At 39.3% G+C, this 23,806-nt stretch overlaps 1 protein-coding gene across 9 annotated transcripts in view; it reads right to left on the bottom strand.

Moving 5' to 3' along the window:
- Positions 1-1,225: 1,225 nt before the first annotated feature.
- Positions 1,226-23,806, bottom strand: part of LOC105074471 (zinc finger protein 480) — a 44,071-nt gene continuing 21,490 nt past the window's right edge. For 2 of the 9 annotated variants that reach the window (XM_074369191.1, XM_074369192.1), the window contains 3 exons: positions 15,298-15,388; positions 11,429-11,555; positions 1,226-3,073 (listed from right to left, as the gene is read on the bottom strand). In XM_074369191.1, coding sequence (XP_074225292.1) covers positions 2,058-3,073; positions 11,429-11,555; positions 15,298-15,369 — 1,215 coding nt within the window. In that variant the 5' untranslated portion in view covers positions 15,370-15,388 and the 3' untranslated portion in view covers positions 1,226-2,057. The other 7 variants (XM_074369193.1, XM_045521847.2, XM_074369194.1 and 4 more) reach the window with 7 other exon arrangements.

A 23,806-nucleotide genomic window follows, 5' to 3' on the forward strand; every position in this document is an offset into this window, starting at 1 on the left:
GTTTTAAGTTATGGTTAGAAGCATTATATTCAGATTTATCAACTACAGTAATTCCATTCTGCAGATCCTGTAATTTACTATACATAAAATTATAATTAAACTATAGTCGATTTACAGTATTGTGTTAGTTGCAGGTGGGTGGCCTATTGACAGCATATTTTTACAGATTCCACTTCATTAGAAGTTATTTCAAAGTCATGGCTGCGAGTCCCTGTGCTGGACAATATGCTACCCAGGATACTGCGTATCTGTTTTCTACAGGTGTTGGGATCTCTCAACCTCACACTGATTCCTTGCCCTTGCCCTTGGCTTTTCCCTACATCTGTGAGTCTGTTTGTGTTCCTATATATATTTATTGGTTTTGTTTTCTAGATTCCACATGTAAGTGATGTCATAATGCATTTGTCTTCGTCTGATGAACTTCACTAAGCCTAACATCCTCACGACCCAACCGTGGTGATGCAGATGGCAAGTTTTCATTGTTTTATGGGTGAGTACTGTTCCACCGTGTGAGTGTGTATGTGTGCATGTACCCTCTATTCGTCCATCTGTTAGTGGATACTTGGCTTGCTTCCATATATTGGCTACTATAAACAATGATACGATGAACATTAGGGTGTGCGTACATCTTTCAATTAGTGGGTTGTCCCCAGATATACACCCAGGAGTGGACTTGCTGGGTCATATGGTAGCTCCCTCTTCAGCCGTTTGAGGAACCTCACTTTGTGACTCATATACTGTATTATTTTCTTAAAGATACTGTTTTGACCAACTTACATATTTAGCTTGTCTTTCTCCCCTTTACTTCAGTGAAAAACCCGAGGATGTATAATTCAAGGGGTTGTGTTCAGACTGGGGTGGCATGAAATGTCACACAGAGGAATGACAGGTGCAAATGATGGGTTCAATCACCATGAAGACAGAAGCTCTTCACATTTCAGCTTCAGTGAGAGACTCGGCATGAAACGAGATACTGAACTAAGAGAGAATGAACTACTAGCTCAGGACGAGGGAGCAAGAGACTCGCTGTTCATGTGCAGGTTCACCTTCCGGAAACACAGCATGTTCACTTTACCTTAAAAGCTGTCTCTCCAGGTCCTCCCCATTCTGCCACTGTTCCTACCATTGAGTCTTCCTTCCATTCGAACAGTGGAAACTGGAACGCGTGTCTCCAGCATCTTGTCGGGCATGGTTAGTTGATCAGAACTACTTTCTGAATTCAACATGGAGAGAACAGCGTAGGCGTCTTTTATTGCATACTTTGAATACAATGCACTCTTTTCATGTGTACAGTATAGTGGGATTTAGGATGTTTGCAACTTTTCCAACCACAATATAACCCCCATATTATCAATACTCCTTAAAACAAAACAAAATAAAACAAAACAAAAAAACCCTGTATTCATTAGCAGTTACTCCACACTCCATCCCCAGCCATAAGCAAATATTAAGCCAATTTCTGCCTGTATAGATATGGCTATTTTGGGCATTTCATGTAAATAAAGTCAGAAAACATGTGGCATTCTCTCTCTCTTCTTGCACTTGGCGTAACGCTTTCGATGGTCATCCATGTTGTAACTGTTACCAGTACCGCATAACTCTTTCATTCCTGAATAGTAACATTTCACAGTCTGTGTTCCCGTTCATCACTGGATGGAGCTCTGGATTCTTTCTAGAGTTTGATGATTATAAAAGATATGATGATAATACGAACAATGGAGGTGTACATGTGCAATGATGGAGTGACATGCTGCACTAATTTAAACAATGTGCTTAGAAAATACCAATATGATAAGCAGATATTTTTTAAAAACCATTAGTCAATTGAAAGTGTCATGAAAATGCACATGGGGCCATAAGGCAAAGATTACAATTGCCCTGAGAACCCAGGAAAGGCAAGAAAGTAAATTCTGAGGTGGAGTATCCAGCAGGATACAATTCTGGCCTCCAAATACAAGGGAATATATGTTGGTTGGACCCACTCAGATAGTGGTAATTTGTTAGGGCAGAAATAGGAAATTCAGTTAAGTGATGTATGTAGAAAGGTTTGGCCACACTCAATTACATTTATTAGGCCTCTCTCCAGCATTAATTCTCTGATGACTTGCAAGGGTTGTTTTATCTCTAAAGACCTTGCCACAAACATCACATTTATATGCATTTGCTCCTGTGTGGATTCTCAGATGTTTTGTGAGGTAGGAGCAATTATAAAAGGTTTTCCCACACTCGTTACATTTGTAAGGTTTCTCTCCAGTATGAATTCTCTGATGATTTGAAAGAGTTGTTTTATGAGCAAAGACTTTCCCACACTCATTACATTTGTAAGGTTTCTCTCCAGTATGAATTCTCTGATGAATTACAAGGGTTGTTTTACGACTGAAGAACTTGCCACACTCATTACATTTGTAAGGTCTCTCTCCTGTGTGAATTCTCTGATGAACTGCAAGGTAGGAATTTCGAGTGAAGAATTTTTCACATACATCACATTTATGTAATTTCTCTCCTGTATGGATTAACTGATGACGCTTGAGATAAGATGTCTTAAGAAAGGTTTTGCCACATTGATTACATTTGTAAGGTCTTTCCCTGTGTGTTTTTGGGTATTGTGTCAGAATTGAAGGATGGACAAATTCACTGCCATATACATGAGAAATGTTGGTTTGGACACTAGGAGAAATTCCTTGAGGTGGTGAAAATGAGGCACTATTGTTGATACTCTTGTCAGCTTGATTAAACTCATCAATTTTCTCTTCACTGTTGAAATTATGCAGTTTTTCCCAAAAGCTTAAGGCAAGCCCTTTATCAATAGGCTTGATTCCTGCAATATTTCTACTGTGTCGATCTCTCCTATCAATGAGATTTTCCTTATGGGTTGTAGGCATTCCATTGTAATTCCTGGCCTCATTTGTATGCTGTGACTTAAAGTCATATATATTTTCCTGAAGGCCCCTGAGGTAAAAATGTTTCATTTCATTCCTTTCACATCCTCCCAACATCACTATTTGGAATACTTCTCCTCTATCAGTGTTGGCTTTTACTTGTAATTTCTTGATCACATGCATTTGAGACAGATCTACAAGATAAAAGTAACAATAAATAATCTGTTCATTAGAATTCATAAATGAGTGTTTCATGAGAAATACATGATATCACACTAAAAGAAGTAATTATATCAGAGTTATGAAACTACCTACCATGATCTTAAAAATTTGGGCAACACTAAAGGAATAAAATTCTTTACTAAAGAAAAAGTGATCAGCTGCAATTGTAATTAATTTTAAGGTACCCTAGTCTCAAAGACCCTCTGACAAAAACTCTCATATTAAACAAACTTCTGTTAGCTATCAAAGACAGTGTATTATTTAGCCATGACCCTAAAGGACATACCAGTTAACAGTAGACATATCAATGTCTGAGAACTGAGGAGAAAACAATATTACACTATACACATATTTTGCATGTTTATTATAAATAAATGCTAAAGAACACACAATATACTGAAACGCTAAATAATCCAAAACTAGCATATCTATTGAATAATACAAGTGAGTGGCACTTTAGAATTGGGAAACAAATTAGCATAGAGAAAGTGAAGAATTTGACAAAACAATTTTTAAAAAACAAAACATTTTTCTAATTACATCCTAAACAACAATGTACCCAGGAAGACGCATAAAACATTCTGAAAGACCATCATCTGTAAATCAAAATTAAATATTAATAAATGAAATATTCTCCAGTTATGATAATAGTAGAGCAGTTCCCTACATATGCAGTGCCCTGAAATATCCAGCTCATTGGCTCCAAAATATATGGAAGAAAGAGTAAGCAATTTGTAAATATATTAACACGGTCAGAAACAACACTATTGAGAACAAATTGCAATAGAAATGTATCCAAGTTACAACGCAAAGGGATGTCATAAAAATGACAATATTAATATATATTTTATACTATAGTAAATTTGAATCTTTATTATTAAAAATGAACTATTCTAAGGCATCTAATAGCACTAATTTCATTTATAAGTCTTGAGAAAAATTATCACAATTTTTCAATGAAGGGAAGCAGACTCACTGGTTCATGTACACGACTCCAACTTACACAGAAAAATAGCCAGAGAACCAGGATTGAACCTGGACCTAAAGACTGAGGAAACATACTTAAGTATGACCGCCCACCCAAGCAAGACAGATTGCACAATATTACAACAATTACGAAGAGCTAAGAAGAAAACTTCAAGGGAGATGCAAGAAATAATGAGCTGCGTAACTAAGGTTATTCGGCCGTTCGCCCTGGAAATGGTTTCTTCACGGCTGCACACAGTGATTTAGGTCACGTCCCAAGAAAGGTGTTCAATGATTGAAGACAAGTTATTTTTACAGTGTGAGTCATGTGGAAGGTGGAGGGATGGGTGAAGGAGGGCTGTGGATATTGGGAAGTTCGGGAGGACAACTTACATGTGCCAGCAAATAACCGTGTTTCCATCCACATCCAAGTACCACATGAGGAAGGGTCAGGACGGAGAGAGGGTCTGAGTGGAGCACGGGGCACACGCACACGTGGGAGCACAGCCTGGGACTGCGCGTCTGTGTGCCTGTAACTGCATCATTCACACCTGCACCTAACGTACTGACCTTGAGAGAAAAGAACTGGTTTAGCAAGTAGGATGCAACTATCCCATTTTTATCTAAGAATCATACTATGTGTATGAGACAGAAGCAAAAGAGATTTAAAAAGGGATGTCATAGGGAAAAGCAGGTTTATATCCATACACAATTTGCTATGCAATGTATCACACTGAATGCTCCCTAAGTTCCATTAATATGTATACATTCAATAAAAACATATGTAGTATTCCAGAAGATTGTACAAGAATGTTCTTAGCAGAAACCAAAAAGAAAAACCAGGAGAAGGCCCAAAGGAGATGGATGCATTTATTGCATATACACACGTGCAGATCAAAGTAAACCATAATGTAGGCACACTATGATTTCAGGATGAAGATCCTGGCTGGGTGAGCAGAGTTTTATGGGGAAACAAGGCTGCCAGGAGGTGTCTGCCAAAGTCTGAACATTTTAAAGATATGACGACATTAGTTAAGAAATTAAACAAAAAAAAAAGTTTCTAAGTAAAATATTAACCATATAACAACTTTGAAAAAAGAAATGTAATGCTTTGGTATATGAAAAGTTCCTGCTAACACTCCGTGTTATTAAACAGGAAAGCGTTCTTTCAGCTAGCCTCTCTAATTACCAGAAATCACATCAGTACATTTCTTAACACAGACTCTGCAAGGAAAACAAAACCATGAGGCGTGATGGGAACAGGACAGAAGACCAAACCAGAGGCACTCATCAACCCATGAAGAACCCAAGTTAAAAACTATAAACAAACAAAGAACCTTTGAAAAAGAGAAACAAACCAATAAAGAATAAAGAAGCTGCAGAACCCTAGCAATTGCCTATCCTGAAAACACTAAACCAAACACTGTAGGAAAGTTCGGGACAATGTGCTGGCCTCCGACTCCCTGGCTCCCTCTCACTCTGCAGTGAGACTGAACTGAAGAAAGCCCTCCACTTCCCAGATGTGCCCTCAGGAGGAAGTGCAAATCAAAACGAGACACCTTCTCAAGCCTGTGAGAATACCTGTCATCAAAAAGACCAGCGAGGACAAGTGGCGTTGAGGACGGGGAAGAAATGGAACTCTGGTACCTGCTTCTGTGTCTGTAACTTGGTGCTGCTATATATATGGAAAACAGTATAAGGCTCCTCAAAGTACATTTTTCTAATCATATAATGCAGGGGTGGGGGGATAAATTAGGAGTTTGGGATTAACAGATACACAACTGTAAATAAAATAGATAAACAACAAGGTCCTACTGTACAGCACAGGGTAGTATATTCAGTATCTTGTAATAACCTTAATGGAAATGAATGTGAAAAAGAATATATACATATTAGCATATAATATATAATAAATGAATAATAAAAACATAATAAACACAAGAATATATACGTATATGTATAGCTCAATCACTTCGCTTTATACCTGAAAATAACACAACACTGTAAATCAATTATACCTCAATTTAAAAAAGAACACTAAAAAAAAAATATAATGTACCAATTCCTATATGAATCATTGTCATTAGAAGACACCTCCACTCCTACTTTCATCACAGGAGCACTGACAGCAGCCACGGCATGACAAAAACAGAGCAATGGGCAAAACGTATCTGGTAGATACACACACACGTTATTAGTCATGAAAAAGGAGGAAACCCAGTATCTGCAACCATGTGGTTAAACACTGAAAACATTTGCTCAGTAAATTAAGTCAGAGAGAAAGAATACTGAAAGACCTCACTTACGTGTGGAATACACTATAAAAAAAAAAAAAAGGAGCCAAAGTAATATAAACAGAGCGGATGACGGGGTTTGGTAGACTGGGGAGGTATCAGCCCAAAGAATACATTTCCAGTTGTAAGTGGTAGCAATTCTGGAAATCAAATGTACACCATGGTGATTATAGTTACCAAAACCGTGGTGTCTAATTGAAAGTTGGTAAGAGAATAGACCTTAAATGTTCTCACCAAACAAAAAATACTGTAATTAAGTGAATGTAAGAAGGTGTTAAGAAACCTACTGAGGTAATCATTTCACAGTATCAGTGTATATCAAGTCATCACACCATATACTTTAAATTTACACTATGTCATATATGTTAATTAAATACCAAAAAAGTAGAAAAAAGCGAAAGTACAAATAAATACATGAAATAGATCCCATATGTTTAAAAACAGGGAAAGGTCTTAGAAAAACAATATGTGCCTAAGTGAGCAGAAACTAGGAAAAAGAATTAGAGATAAATGAAAAATACAGAATAAAAACTACAGAAAATCATGACACTACAAGTTAATTCTTTGATAAAAATAACAAAATTGACATTTATCTACAATAAATAATGAAGAGAGAAGACCCAAATTACTAAAACTAGAAAGATTGGACATTACAACAGCTTGCAACTACTTATATACAAATCCAAAACAAAAGAAAAAAAAGAAAAAGACAAAGAAAAAAACCCAAGAAGAAACTACTAACATAATTCTGTGTCTATATATTGGATAACCTAGAAGAAATGGATGAATTCTTAACAGAAACACAACCTAGCAAGACAGAATAATGACAAAATCAAAAATCTAAACAAACATACAACTTGTAAGAAGACATAATCACTAATCAAACATTATTCAACATAGGAAAGCCAGAGAGCTTCATTGCAGAATTCTACCCATTTAAAAACAATCAAGACCAACCTTCTTTAAACTCTTCCCCCCAAAAGAGAAGAAAAGTTCCAAACTCCTTCTCTGAAGTCAGAATTACCCTAATACAAAAGCCAGACAAAGACACCAAACAGAAACCAGAGACTAAAATCTCTAATAAATAATGATGCAAAGATTACCAATAAAATAATAGTAAACTGAAATGAACACAACATTAAAAGGATTATATATCATGACTAATGGGGCTTTATTTTTGAAATACAATGATGGCTCAAGACATGAAAATCTTCCAATGTAAAATAGCACATCAACAGAATGAAAGAAAAAATCTACATGATCCTCTCAATGGATGTATAAAAAGTACCTGACAAAAGTCAGCCAGCTTTCACAATAAAAGTACTCAATAAACTAGAAATAGAAAAAAGCTACCTCAGCCTAATACAGAGCATATATTAATAGCCTACAGCTCTCATCAGACTCAATGGTGAAAGAATGAAAGGTTCTCCTCTAAGATGGGAAATAAGACAAAGACACTTGCTTTCACAATTTCTAAAAACATGTTACTGGAAGTCCTAGCAAGAATACCTACAAAGAAAAAGAGGTAAAATGTATACAAATAGAAAAAAGAAGCAATATTATGTGTGCTGACAAATGAGATGATCTAATCTGTAAAAAAACTCTGAAGGTTCTGCAGAAAATCCTGCTGGAAATAAGGAAAGAACTCAGAAAAATCACAAGATACAAAATCAACAAGCAAAATTCAATTATGTTTCTACACATTAATGATGAACAATCAAAAAGGTAATTCAGAAAACAATTCCATTTACAATACCATCAAAAATAAATAAATAAAATTCCTGGAATAAGCTTCCCTTATTTGTATACTGTACAAGGTTTTTACACTGTAAACTAAAAACAGAGCAGGAAAAAAATTAGAAAACACACAAACTAATGCAAATATATCCCACGTTCATGGGTTGGAAGTCAGTATTTTCAAGATGTCAGTGCTACCCAAAGCAGCCAACTGTCAACCTAACCCCAAGTAAAACCCCAATACTGTTTCTTGAAGAAATAGATAAATCCATTCTAAGATTCATATACAATCTCAAAAGACCCTCGATAGCAAACACAAGGTTGAAAAGAACAAAACTGGAGGTTTCACAACTATTTCAAAATTATTACAAAGCTAAACTAATCAAAGCACTGGCAGAAAGACAGCCAGACCAGAGGCAAAGAGCAGAGAGGTCAGAACTAAACTCTTGCATATGTGGTCAAATGAGGTTCCACAAGGGGGTCAAGATCACTCAGTGGCAGCAGGACAGTTTATTAAAACAAAACAAATGATGGTTCATCATTCGAGGTTATCAGTCCACTTCATAAGCTCTCTCATCAAGGTGCTTCAGAAGTACATGTGGAGGTAGAAGGAACAACGGCAAACACACAGGTGATAAAAAATATGGCAACAACAACAGTTTACTCAACAGGCTCACAAATATGAGGATGTGAACATGGAAAATGCTACCCCTAGGGGAAATTTCTATACTGTTTACTGAGGCTGAAAGGGGATGATCATCAGTAAGTGTGAAAATACCATCACAGTACCCTTGAGACATGCATGTGTGACAGTCCTCAAAAACAAAACAAAGAACTGGAAAACACTTATCAGTCAGGCTTTTGTGATACCACCTCCTAGAACGTGCGGGCCAACCCACTAAGTACCTTCTAGTGGTGATGCTGTACGAAGCAGGAAACTATCACAACACGTGAGGGAAAGGACTCTCCGTCAAAATGATCTGTTACACAGTAAACCCACCCCATAGAGAGTCCACAATGTTGGATTATCACAGCAAAGAAAATGGATACAATTTCAAGCCTTAGGATGACGTATTTCAAAAGCAAGTTTCGGAGGCAAAATCATGCAAACTTAGAAGGATATGAAATTGGGAACAGTAGACATTTCCCGTCCAGGTAGAGCAGTGCAGACTGAAAAAAAATATACGACACGTGGGTCAGAGAGTATAGGACCTCGAGAGGGAGCCATGCACTAACTACAGATGACAAACTAAAGCCTGAAGGATGCACATGCTCCTTCAGGGACAGGGGACAGGGGGTGAAAAAAGGGATCTCTGCCCACTGTCCTTATACACATCCTAAGTAACAATCACAGAAGATCCAGGCAACCTGGCTGTTACACAAACACACCCCTGCAGTATGTGGGAAAAGGAGAACGCAAGAAATGTCTGAGGGATGCAAACAGGCAGGCAGGGCTCGAGGTAGCTCCGTGCAGAATTGGAGGTGCCAGATGCAATCAAAGGGCTTCCAGTGTTTTCACATCTTCCGATTAGGTCTCCTAAAAGCATCCAATGGGGCTGGAACCGGGAACGGTCCAGAGAATGGAGTCGGGGGCATCAGCTCTGATCTATATGGACTAAGAACTGAGCATCCAATGGAACCAAGTCTAGATGGAGATGTGGAGGCCAGAGACCCTGATAAAACAGCCCTTCTCATGCTCCTCAAAGTCAAGCAATAACAAGTTCACAAGAGCCAGATGGCAAATGTTGGAGCTCAGGATAAAGACCTTCTATTTGTCTCTGAAGGAGCTGCAGCACAACTGGAGAGTGAAAGCATATTTTACATGATTTTTTTCTTTTTATTATCTTTATTATTGTTTTTTCTTTAGCATTTCATTATTTATTTAAATAATTTACTGAGGAGAAATTCACAATCTAGAAATTAACCACTTTAAAATGAACAATTCAGTGGCATTCAGTGCATTCACAATGTTGTGCTAACACCACTTTTATCTAGTTCCAAAACCTTTCCATCACCCAGGATAAAACCCCTTACACATTAAGCACTTTCCCTCTGTTGGCACACTCCTCCCAGCCCCTGGTAACCACCAATATGCATTCTCTCTCTTTGGATTTATCTATTCTGGGTATTTCTTTCTTTTGTTTTAATTTACATATATATACTATTCATTGTTTAAGAACAGTTTAGAGCTTTAGCTTTTTAAACTTAGTTATCAAGGGAATAAAGCCAATCACAAAATAAGAATCAACAGAATGCGGTAATCCAACCATAAAGGACAGTCAGATGTGCTTACACATATTCAAGAGATCAGCATAGTAATCAGTCCATTTGTGGAGTTATTATTATTGTTATTATGTTTTAGATTCCTCATATAAATGATGTCATATGGCATTTTCTTTCCCTTTCTGGCCCACTTCACTTAGAATGGCAACTTTCAGGTCCATCCATACTGCTGCAAATGGCATTATTTTATTCTTTTTTTTACGGCTGAGTAGTGTTCCATTGTATCTATGTACCACATCTTCTTTACCCAGTCATCTGTTGATGGATGTTTGGTTGTTTCCATGCCTTGGCTGTTGTAAACACTGCTGCTGTTAACACTGGGGTGCAGGTGTCTTTTTGAATTATACTTTTCACCGGGTGTATGCCCAGGAGTGGGGTTCTTACATTTTACATGTTGAAGGACAGAGTGATAAGTTATGGAGAAGATAGATTTCCTCTGAGAGTTCAAATAATAAATAAATATCTGTATTCCCATAGAACTCTCCAACAAAGAGAGAATTCGCCAAACACTACTAATAATGAGGCTTTTTCCTCTGCCCTTCTGAGATTTAACCTGTGCTCACACATTGATATGCCCCCAGAGGCATTCACATCACTCTCCATGGCCACAGCATGTTTTTTCTTGCTACAAAGTAGGTAACATATTCAGATGAGAAACAAATTCATCCACATAAGAATAGAGAAATGCATTTGTTATAGCTCTTCCAGATTCCTACTTCTCTGATCACTTAAGGACTGAAGACTGATGGGTCTAGAATATTAAACTAAAAATTCACCCACTACTTGCCTCCTTCTGAATACACAGAGAAGAGTATAATATGCAGAAATGCAGCTCACCTCCCAGTTTTGGAACAACCCCTAAGTCAGCAGATCATCAGAGGAAAACGTAGTTTTAAACTCCTCATGCCAGATTGTGAAGCTTTTCATACCTGAGTCACTGGGCCTTTCAGATCAGTCAAGCAAAACGGGGGCTCCGAAAGGGGTGCACAGGGAAAATGCAAACACACCCAAGGACAGATCCCAACTTCTGAAGGGCAGTTCTCTCACCCACGGACAGCAGGTTCCTGTAGGTCTCCAACATCACGTCTCTGTACAAGGCCCTCTGAGCAGGGTCCAGGAATTCCTGCTCCTCCTGAGAGAATCTGATGGCCACATCCATGAAGGTCAATGGTACCTGAAATGAAAACACATTTCACCAAGGGGTCATGAGGAAGGTCCTGATTTTCACAAAATATAAGAAGAGGAGAGAGGGGTGACGATCAGTTCAGCTGAAGCGTGTGCTCTGACAGATCTGTGGAGAGGTATATGGAGCAAATTACTGGTCTCTATTTTTGATTCCTCATGCTTTTTCATAAAATTTTTATATCCTACAATCATGAGTATTTTTCATTTTTGTGGACAGTACAGGAAATACATACAAATAAAACTCAACAACGGGTTGTCCAGGAAGATGTGTTACATATTGTTTTACACACTGAGTGATATTCGGTATTGAGATGAGCTATAGTCTGAGCCGTGTCTTCAAAGATGACAGAGTCCACAGTGGTTTTAATGAACAGTGAGCATCTTAACTTACGATGATGATGACAACAGCAAGGACTAAAGGTGTCAGAATCCTTCCTATGTGCTAAGTGTCACTCTAAATGCTTTACAGGCGTGGACTTGTTATCTTCATAGCAGCTCATTAGAAAGACCTCATCTCACAGAGGAGAAAACTGGCAGAGATGCTGAGAAACTCAGCTCAGCTCAAGAAGCTAAGAAATGAAACAGCAAGAACCTGCACCAAGGTGGCTGGGCTCTGGAGTTTGAAGCTAAAAAAAAGAAAAATTTAGTAACAGAAAGAGCATTAAAAGTGCATTGAAAACTTAAAAAAAAAAAAAAAAAGCCCAGCATGTACAAGGTCCTGGTAAATAATCGAATAGACCTAACTACCTCCCCCCTTAAAAAGAAAACCTGAAAAAAATACTACATTGACACAGGGTTTCCTGAGAAAACTTGAAAGAAGTTCAAGATGAGCATGGAAGGGAATAAAAATACACTATGGGGGGAGGGCATAGCTCAGTGGTAGAGTGCCTGCCTGGTATGCACAAGGTCCTGGGTTCAATCCATTTAAATAAAAAATAAACCTAATTACCTCCCCCCAAATAAAACAAACAAAACAAACAAACAAAGGACATTATACATACAGGCATACACACAAATGTACATAAAACATCAGTAATCTTACTATTTAAACCAGTAACAGGATAGTGTAGAAAAAACTCAAAGCCAGGGAATATATTTAAGATATAATTTCCGCTTCCACAATGAAAATTATGAAATGATGATGTCTTTTATCAAAACCATGGATTTGCACATCCATGAACTCATGGGCACACAGGTAAACACACCATTTACTGAAATGAGAGGAGTTGTCTTAGGACATATTTCTGCATGATTTTTTTCATCATCACTTTTATTCATGGATTTCAGCATCTTTGAGAGAATGAAAAAGTATCAACTGTACTAAACGGTACTAACATGGAAAAAATAAATTACTTTCACTCCAATCTCTATAGAAAACCATAGTCAAACATATAAATACAATGTTTTCCACTTAAACTTACATTGAGAGGCTTTAACAAAAGCCATACAGTTTTTTTTGTTTTTTCTAATAATAAAACATTGATTCAAAGTTATATAAGTTATTAGTATTATACATAATTTTCAGAGATTAAGAAAAAAATCACCACAGTCATAAAGTTAAAAACTTCTTCAAAAATTAAAAACCATGGCAAAAAAGGATACAGAAAAAAACTGTAATTAAGCAAGAACATTTCACCAAACGTCACAATCACAAGGACACTGAGGGCTGGCCAGGGCTCCTGCCATTCACACCGTGCCTGAGCAGGGACCAAAAGAGAAAGTAACAGAGAGTTGAAACTGCTAGCAATTACAAATCTAAGGACAGGGAAAGGCGAAAGTGAAAGGATGAAAAAAAGACAGTCCACTCTAAAGAGAGCAGCGGTGACTACATTACATCAGACAAAATAAACTAAGGACAAAAAGTAACACAAGAGACAAAATACACGTTGAAGCTCCCATACCCTAGTTTCACATACATATGGAAACAAAAAGAAGATCAACAAGGAAACAGAGGGCTCGAACACCACTGCAGACCAGCTGTGCCTAACACACGTGTACAGAACGCTCCACCCAACGACAGGAGGAAACACATCCTTCTCAAGCACAAGGGAAGCATTCTCCAAGACAGACCACGTCTTAGGCCACAAAACACATCTTACGAAATTTAAGAAGATTGGGATCATGGAAAGTATCTTCTCTAATCACTATGAAATGAAACAAGAAATAAAAAGCAGAAGGTAAACCAGAAGATCCCCTAAAATGTGGAAATTCAACAGCTCCTTCTCAAAGAAGCAATGGATCAAGGGAGACGTCACAAGGAAACTGTAAAAGCGGCTCAATGAAAACAAAAACACAACATACCAAAATGCATGACACGCCGTCAATGTACCAAAAGGAAAGTCTACACTGCGAAATGCTTACAACACAAAAGGGAAAACACACACACTCTGCTCTACTGTTCAAGAAAGTACTGAAGGGCCTCGCCAGAGCCACAAGATAAGAAAAAGAAACCAAAGTTATCCAAATTGAAAAAAAGAAGTACAATTTTCTTTTTTCATGGGAGATAAGGTCTAATATGTACAAACCAAAAAGATTTCGGGAGAAAACTACTACTTCAGAAAACAACTTTACAAAAGTTGCAGCACAAAAAACCAGCAGGCAAAAATCAGTTGCATTTCTATACACAATGGACAATCTCAGCAGAAAATTAGAGAACAATTCTATTTACTATGGCACCAAAAGGGACAGAACACTTAGGAAAAAATTAGTCAAGGACATAAAAGACGTGTACACTGAAAACTACAAAGTGTTCTAAAAGATTTCCATGGAGACACAGATAAAGAGAAAAGACACTCTGTACTCATTCATTAGAACACTTAATATTCCTGTAATGACCACATTACCCAAAGCGTTCTACAGATTTAATGGAATCTCTATCAAAATTACAATGGTGATTTTTGGAATAATAGAAAAAATCACGCTAAAATTCACAGGGGATTTCAAGAGACCCCCAAATAGCTAAAATACTCTTGAAAAAGATGGAGGCCATCATTAGTAGATTTCTAAACATATTACAACGTAATCAGGGCAATGTGGTACTAGCATAAACACAAATAAATCACCCAGTGGAACAGATTAGAAAACTCAGAAATAATCCTTGGAATATACAAAAAATGTATTGGCAAAGGAGCCCAGACGACACAAAGGGGAAAGGACAGAGTCAAAAACAAATGGTGCTGAGAAATTAGGTATCTACCAGCAAAAGAATGGAGCTGGAACCTTCTTACCTGCATCAAAGGTAAAAACTTCCGTGTGTCAAAGGATACAACGCACAGAGTGAAAGGACAGCCTCTGAGGAATGGAGGTGATGAGAGTGACGTAAAGATTTTCCAACTATCAGAGACTGAGTTGATTTCATGGTTTACATTCAAGGATTCAATAAAACACCATCAATGATGTCAGTTTCTGAACTTTCCATTTCATTCTCAATCACTAAGATTTAAAGTCAGTGACTCATTTGGCTTCAATTCTCTCAGAAAAAGTCAGAACAAATTCCCTCTATTGATCTGTTATCCAGATTTGACCAGGTATTGTGCACATTACTACCTGACTTCCCCGTGCAGCTTCTTTCTCTGGTTTACAGACAGCAGACAGCGCACCCAGATGGGCCCCTAAACCCTCCCTGCTGCCCCACAGCACTGACTCCACGTCTCCAATCCACGGGGGTGAAGCCTGCCCAGGACGTCGCCCGGGAAGTCGCTTCACAAGTTCCAGTGAGAGTACGACTTTACCTGAGAAGGGGCCATTCTCGAGTCCTTTTCTGATCTCTCCGTCCTCTCCTGGGCTTCTTCCTCAGGGAACATGAGTCTTTAGAAGTCAATCCTGAAAGGTGGAAAGATGTCCTTTAATGCTGAGAACCAACACAGCCCTCCCTGTGCCACAACCACACACACAGGGGAAACCTCACCACATGGAACACAGTCCTCTCTGCTGCCCACTGTCACTTAAGGGACTCGGGACAGGAAACTCCACGCACACACCAACAAGGGAGTTTCGCTCTACACTGGAATTTGATACAACATTGTAAAATGATTATAAATCAATAAAAAGTTAAAAAATAAAAAACAAGGGAGTTTCCGCACACTGTCCTTCAGATCACCCTCCCCTCCTGGTGAGACCCTCACCTACACGGCAGCAGCGGGTGCCTCAGCTGGATCCGACAGCCCCCTTCAGGTCACAGACCAGGCCCCGATCCATCCCCACGCAGAGCAGAGCCCCCTCCTCCTCAGCCCGGATCCCAGCCCTTAGGATGGGAGGACTGAGTCAGGATGCTCAGTGAGGGATGAAGATTGGAATCACCTGGGACCCCTTAGATATTAATGAGGTTGAACCCCACAAAGACTGAATGAATGGGAATTCCTGGTCTGAAGGTATAAAACATCCATGTGAGAAATGCCTCATCAATCTACTGTGATGCCTGCCTTAAGCACCAAAGGAAGTCTAGCAGACCTCCCCCTTTCTTTTTCTTTCCCAGCTTTATTGTGGTACAGATGAGAAATAACAATGGTGTACAAACGTGGCCAGCAATGTGATTATTTGACAGATGTATACACTGTGTACCAATTATCACAATAAAGGAATTTAAACTTCCATCAACGCCCAAATCAATTTTGTTTCTGTGTGGTGACATCACTTATGCAAATTCCAGGTATACAGAAATACAGTGTGTTTAACTAAAGCAGCACCCTGTGCATTAGATGTTGGTGGTGTACTTATTTATTTGACAGCTGACCGTTCTATCGTTTGACCAACATCTATCTCCCCATTTCCCCCACCACCCAACCCCTTGTGACAACCTTTATACTCTACGGCTCTATGCATTTCACATTTTCTAGTTTCCACATGAAATATGTGTCTTTTCCTGTCATAATAATGTCATGATTTATGGGTGACATAAGTTTTCTATAGCCATTCCTTTTTCCTGAGGATTGTAGTAAAATATTTTTAAAATGCAGATTTGCAAAAATATAGCCACTGGTGAAGAAAACGCCGTAAGGGGTCAGCTTAGAAATAAGCTCCAAGCAAATGGTTTCATGGTGAACAGATGGGCTCTGCTGGAAGAAGGTTCCAAGTCAATCCCGCCCATCTTCCACCATTTACAGAGACAGTCAAGAGGGACCTGAGGGAACAACTTCATGTCACCTCCCAGCTCACAAACTTAATAGATCACACAAAACAGGAGAAAATGGAACATTAGACTAACTAGTTAAACTAGGTTTTGGCAGTTATTATAAAAGATCATTGATACCTTTGTCAAGTACTCATCAAATAGTCCAAAATTATTTACAAGTTACTGAAGAACTTTTCCAATATAGAAGATAAAGAGAGGGCAAGCAGACCTCAAAGAGACCTAAAAACCCATTTAAAAAACAAATAATCTGTGAATTTTCTTCATCCAAAAATTCTGGTGTCGATGTTTAAAAAATTGAGAAAATATCACATTTAGAAAAGAATTGCATGAGTTGAATATACAAGGCCACCAAAGCTTATTTCAGAAATTTCTAATTATTTACAGAGTAGAAGAAATGAAATGTACCAAGATTTATTCCAAGCTACAAAATGAATTAAATTTAAAAAAGAAAAAAGGAAAGAGAAAAGTGAATCCATTAGGAAAAAGCCAGACTTTCAACGTTCCTTTAATGCAGTGACAGAGTCAGTCATTTCCTGCCCCGTGTCTCCTCTTCCCTGTCCTCCATCCCGTGTCAGGAAAAGGGAAAAGGGTGACCCACGACTGACTGATTCAAGTCACTGCCGCCTGGCTGAATCGGAGCTGGAAATGAAAGTTACTGTCTCATAGGAATAATTACAAAACGCACAATCCTCAAGGACGGTTTTGTAATTCTCATCATCTGTATAATTTAAGCAAACAATTTTAAATGTATTATATTTTAAAACCACAAATTATCCATCAGAACTTTATTTTTTAAATTCAAGGTACTGGGAATTGAACCCAGGACCTCCCGTAAGCTAAGCACATGCTCTACCACTGACCTATACCCTCCCTCTATATATCACAACCAATCATCCACATCCAAAGAACTCATTATCCACCTGGATCCAGTTTCCCCCTCCACCTGCACTGCTATGTGTTTACATTTCATTCTGTTTATCTCTTTCCCTATTTCTTTCTCAGTCTCTTTTTGTTCCCCTCCACTCTCCTGCTGTGTCTGCCCTCCCCTCTATGTCTTCCCTCACTCCTGTTCTGCCCTACGCTGCAACCTGTGCCCTTCCTGTAGCTCTTTCTCCCCCACCTTTCTGATGGTCCTAAATCCCTCTGTATTTCTGTCTCTTTCGTCCTCTATCTCTGCTCCCTCTCTACCCTCCAGGTTACACTCCTTTTAGCCTTTCCCTTCCTCCTCACTCTCGGGCACCACATGTGCCTATGATTCCTTGCTCCTCTGGCTCATCCTGTTATTCTTGTCACCATTTGTCCTCTTTCTCTCCCAGCACCATGATGCTCTGAAGGCCACGGTTACACCGCTTATCCTCTCCCCCCACCCTCTGTGTGAAGTTCCTCACCACTGTTGCCCCCCTCGTACTGCTGCTTCAGAGCCCCTCTCCCCATACTGCTCTCTAATCACTGGAGGTCCGGCCCTGTTAATTTACTTCTCCATTTTACTAGAGGCTTAATCTCTTTCCTTTTACTGTTTCTTTGCAAGTGCCTCAGCCAAACTCTGCCTTGCTTCGGTTCTCCCTCATTTTTTTCTCTCAGTTTTTTATTTCTGAGTCGCCATCTCTCCTCCTGCTGCCGCTCACCCACATATTTACAAGGATGGCGACTGAATAAGATGCCCACCTATCGGAAGGGACCGTTTTCCAGCGGGGTGGAATTTGGGACGTAACAACACTGGGGGTCACAAGGCTGGCCCAGGTCAGCTCCCCCTACGCGGGGTGGGGGAAGGGCTGACTACGAAGGGGAGGCCCGCGGAGCAGAAGGACCGGCCTGAGGAGGACGCGAGGACAGACGGGCCGGGAGGGATGGGGTCTCAGGAGAGGGCCGGGCTCCCCAGAATCTCGGGACCTGGGAGCGGACGTGGCCTCACGGGAGCGGGGCGGCCGGCGCCACCCTCCAGGGACCGAGAGGGCGAGGCTGGGGGAGCGAGTCTACCTCGCGGAAGAGGACGTTACATGCCGGGGGGGTGGGGTAGGCAGGGAGGGAGTAAAAGCTTTTAAGCAGGAAAGTATCAGGAAAGGCGGTGTCTCCGTGACCGAAGGAGAGAAAACCAAGGGTAGGGACCAGCCTCAGAGCGGTTTCAAACCCAAAGGAAAAGATCCCCGACCTGGAGCGGCGCCGTCAGGACTTACTTGGCCGGGGGACCGGGTGCTGGGGTGAGAGATCCCTAGTGACTCTCACACCCCGAGGACGGAGGAAAGGTGACCGCGCAGCACAAACACAAATTTACGTTAGGCTCTGAGATCGTCACTCCGCGCTCTCCACTTCCGGGTCCGTTAGAGGCGGGACTTCCGGGGACGCAGTCTGGGCGGGGCGCTGCCGGCGTGGGCGGGGCGAGGAAAGAGTCCCGGTTGGGGCAGGGGGTGGGGAGGGGACGGTACCTAGTAACTGCTCGTTTTAACTTATTAACTGTTACAGTTTTGAGGTAAAAGCTTACAGTTATGTGGACCAGTTATGTCGAAAACTAAGATGTTTCCTGCTAACAAGTTGAAAACAGTTTCAATAAAAAGCAGTTTTTGCCAGCACGTGGCTCGCTTGTCCCACTTGTGAGGCTCAAGCATTTCAGTGGTTGGGAACCTTGGTCTGAGGTGGTCGCTGTGGGGCGGTGGTGGATCTCGGAATATTTCCTGCAAGTAGAGCTAATTTAAGTAGTTTAAAGAAACCAGAGTTGGGCTTGTCTCTGTATAGCAAATCATAATGAGAAATACAAAACTCTCCCTGAGTAGGATGAACCTTTTCAGACTGACACCGCACAGAACAGCTTTTCCCTTCTGTTCCCCATTCAGCCAGGATTCCAGCTCAATGTGCTGTCAGTTCCAGAGACTCAGGGACAAAACCTGGGGTCTGAGACTAGAAAACTAAGGTATGTGATCATTTCCATCACTAACCATTGATTTAAAAAGAGAAATCCATACCTTCAATTGTCATAAACTGCATTTTTCCTTTTTGCTAGTGTTGCATTGCCTTTTAAAACCACCTTTCCCCCGAATTTTAGTGAGATGTATTTGACATACAACACTGTTTGAGTTTACAGGGTACAGCATAATGTTCTGACTTACATATATTGAAATTATGACCACAGTAAGTTTAGTTAGCACCCATTACCTCATATAGATGCAGTAAAAAGTGAAAGTAAAAAAAAAGAAAAAAAAAGTTTTATAAGTGCATTATTCATTAAACTACTTCCTCTATTCCACACTTCTGAGAATTACCTTTACATCTTTCAGAACTTGTTTACGAAATTATAGTTAACTGTGTACTAACTGAACAGAATGTCATTTCAAAATGACTATATGTTCATTATGAGGATAATTAGAAAATTTCACTTTTTATTTTCACATTCTATTTTAGCTCTTTCCTTTGTTTTCTACTTCTGAAAGTTCTGTCAGGTGTGGATAACAGAGCCTGTAAAATATTTAGTCTTCAGAAGACATTGGGATTTATTTCCACCTAAAGAATAAGTTGCAATATTTCTAAATGCATTTTCTGGGGCAGTATATTCTCTTTAATATGAACCCTAAGGGAAGTAAAGCTAGATTATCAAATATGCAATGACTGCATTTCAGCCCTCAATAGTTTAATGGCAGTATCTGTGAGATACCATCTACTACAAGGTATGTTTCATCACATCACTACATGTGAACTATCTCAGCCATAGAGACAGGAATCTACTGAAATATGACTCCAGTAAACATAATATCCTCTAGGTCAATCCATGATGTAACAAATGGCCAATTTTCATTTTCTTTTATGGCCGAGTAATATTCCATTATATATATTTTTATATACATATAATGAAATGGAATATAATACATATATATATATATATATATATACACATAAAACTTCACTTTTAATTAATGGAGGTACTGGAGATAGAAACCAGGACCTCGTGCTTGCTAAGCATGCCCCCTCCCTGAATAATAGGTAACACAAGTGGACAGAAAGTGTATGAAGATTCTAACAACAGTACCAATCAATGAAACTAACATAACTGACACTTATAGAACTGAGATAATAGAAAATATAGATATTGGCCTCTGCCCCCAGCCCCTGGCACAGCGCTTGTAAAATCCTTGTAATTTCCTAAGTGGTAAGAGCACTAGAAGTTAACTCTTGCTCTAGAATTTAATAATACAAGATAAAAAACCCCATAAAATCCCAACATTAGTTGGTTCAGAGAGCTGCGCACACACTGGGAGGTTAACACAAACCGACTCCACAAGGAAAGCAAGTCCTGTGCTTTGGCCCATCCCAGAACTTGCCCATGTGTCTTTTCACCTGGAGATTTATCAAATGATATGATCCTTTATCATATCATTTAATAAACTAGTAAACGGAAATAAGTGCTTCCTTGGACCCTGGGAGGCATTCTGGCTAATTTATTGAACCAAAAAAAGGGGTTGTTGGAAAGTCCAATATATAGCCAGTGGGTAAGAAGCAGAGGTGATAACTTGGACTTGCGACTGTCATCTGAAGTGTCCTGGGTTGGGGAGGGGAGTCTTGTGGGATCTGATGCTATTTCGGTGTAGACGGTGTCAGAATTGAGCTGAATTGTAGGATACTCACCTGGTGTTGCCGGAAATTGTTTGTTGTGGGGAAAACCCCCACACATTGGTTACCAAAAATGTCAAAAGTGCTCACTGTGTGAGGGTGGTTGTGCTGTGAGTGTAAAGGAGACACAAAGGAAAGAGACACACAGTAGGGAAATCTGAATTTTTCCTTCCACGGGAAGTAAAAAAAAACTGAGTTTTCCAAGGACAATCCACCTAAGTAGAGAATTTTACACTATCTTCAACCTTTTAATTTTTTAAATTAATTTTTAGATTTTTTTGGACGGGAAGGTAATTAGGTTTACTTGTTTTCTTTTTAGAGAAGGTCCTAGGGATTGAAGCTAAGATCTCGTGCATGCTAAGCATGCACTCTACCACTTGAGCTATATCTTTCCCCCTATAATATCTTCAAAATGCACATACTACTTCAGCAAGACAAATTACATTCCTGGCCATCACACCAGTCTTTATAAATTATAAGAATTCAAGTTATACAACATATTTCAACAACCACAAGGAAATGAAAATAGAAATCAATAACAGAAAAAGCTGCTAGAAATCAAATATTTAGAAAATGACCTACTTGTAACTAATCTTGGGGAAAAGAATTAGAATGGAAATTAGAATGTCATTTGTATATTCAATATATTATAATAACCTTTAATGAAAAAGAACATGAAAATGACTATACACACACACACACACATACATACATGACTGGGACATTATGCTGTACACCAGATATTGACACACTGTAACTGACCATATTTCAGTAAAAATAAATAAAAAGAATTAAGCAGGAAAAAAAATGCAATCTGAATTCAATAAAGATGAAAACAGAACATACCATCATTTATAATTTGCCACTAGAGCAGGGGAAATTAAAAAACGCACCCATGGAAAATACTTTCAACATCACTACCCAGAAAGTGAGACTACAGCATCTTCTCTTTCCTCTGTGAGAACCCGTCTGTCTTCAGGGGCCAAGGAAAAAGAAGTCTCTACTATACTCCCATGATGTTCTTAGGAACACATTGTTTGCAAGAATTGGCAAACGGGAATAAATATTTTCAGACATTTTCGCTCAAGTGTGCACTATCACCCTAAAATCGAACGGACGTTGCAGTTCTAGATGGTGTGAGAAGCACAAGCATCTCAGGAACTGGCTGTGTCCCTCCCCCACCCACAGGCGTACGCCACGCTCAGCCCACAGTCCAGGCAGCGGGAAGGAATCAGAGAAGTATTTGCGTATTTCAGGCTGAGAGGCCGAGTCTGTAAGGGAGAGAGGTTATGCAGAGTTGGGGAAGTACTTCCACATCAAACAAGGATTTCTCTAGAGCAGAAACTAGTCCAGTGGCAAAGACACACAGGTATGTGTAAGAATTCCTGAGAAATGAACCAAGTTTGTCAAGATAAACTAGAAGTCCTAAACACCACAGGAGTCCTTGGCTGCTACCAATAATAATTTAATGTAATCATCGCCGATGGTGGTTGCTCATGTTTTATCCATGTAGTGTATAATCTAATATTGAATTTATCTATGGGTTTAACTCTTTTTCCTGACCTAAAAGACTCCCAACATTATTCCCAGGGTTAACAGAGAATAGTTGCTATAAAACCTCCAGGCACATAATGATTTTTAAAAATGTAATACAACAGCCTGACTATATGGGAAAATGTTTTAGTGAAAAATGGGTTAAAAAATGTGTCTAATGCTCTGACTGAACATCTATCTGTTGTGCTTAATGGTGAAATCAGTTGTATCTAGGCAGAAAATATTGATGGTTTTTTCATACTTTTTCATTACAGGTTACTACAAGCCATTGAATATATAGTTCCCTGTGCTATATACTAGGATCTTCTTGTTTATCTATTTTATATATAGTAGTTTGTATCTGCCAATCTCAAATTCCCAATTTATCGCCCCCTCCCACCTACTCCACCTCCCGTAACCATAAGTTTGTTTTCTATGTCTGTGAGTTTTTGTAAATAAGTTCATTGGTGTCATATTTTTAAATTCCAGATATAAGCGGTATTATATGGCATATGTAATAAATTATTAACATGAAGAAGTGTGGTTTTCCAAATCAAGAAATAACGAGTTTCAAGAGTAAACATTCAGTGCTTTATTAAATAATCTGACTCCATTTTTCATGGATGATTATTGAGAGCTTTTAATCCTCAGGACCACCTCTTCCTGTTCAGCCTATCGGGGCAAGCAAATAAAGGCTGAGGGCGTCTTCCTCTCATACAAACCGGAAGTTCAAAACAAAAGCTTATCCCCCAAGAGCCTAGCCCGGTAATTAAATTTCCCCCTCACTTAAAAAATTTAATGTTTTGAACAGTAACATTTATTTACTTATGGTTTGGGGGGGGATAATTAGGTTGATTGATTTATTCTTAAAGGAGGTACTGGGGACTGAACCCAGGACCTCATACATGCTAGGCATGTGCTCTACCACTTGAGCTATACCCTCCCCCCAAATTTCCCCCTCACTTTAACTGCTCCTGCTC

This window comes from Camelus bactrianus, chromosome 9, assembly GCF_048773025.1.
Source record: "Camelus bactrianus isolate YW-2024 breed Bactrian camel chromosome 9, ASM4877302v1, whole genome shotgun sequence".
NCBI classification, from domain to species: Eukaryota; Metazoa; Chordata; class Mammalia; order Artiodactyla; family Camelidae; genus Camelus; species Camelus bactrianus.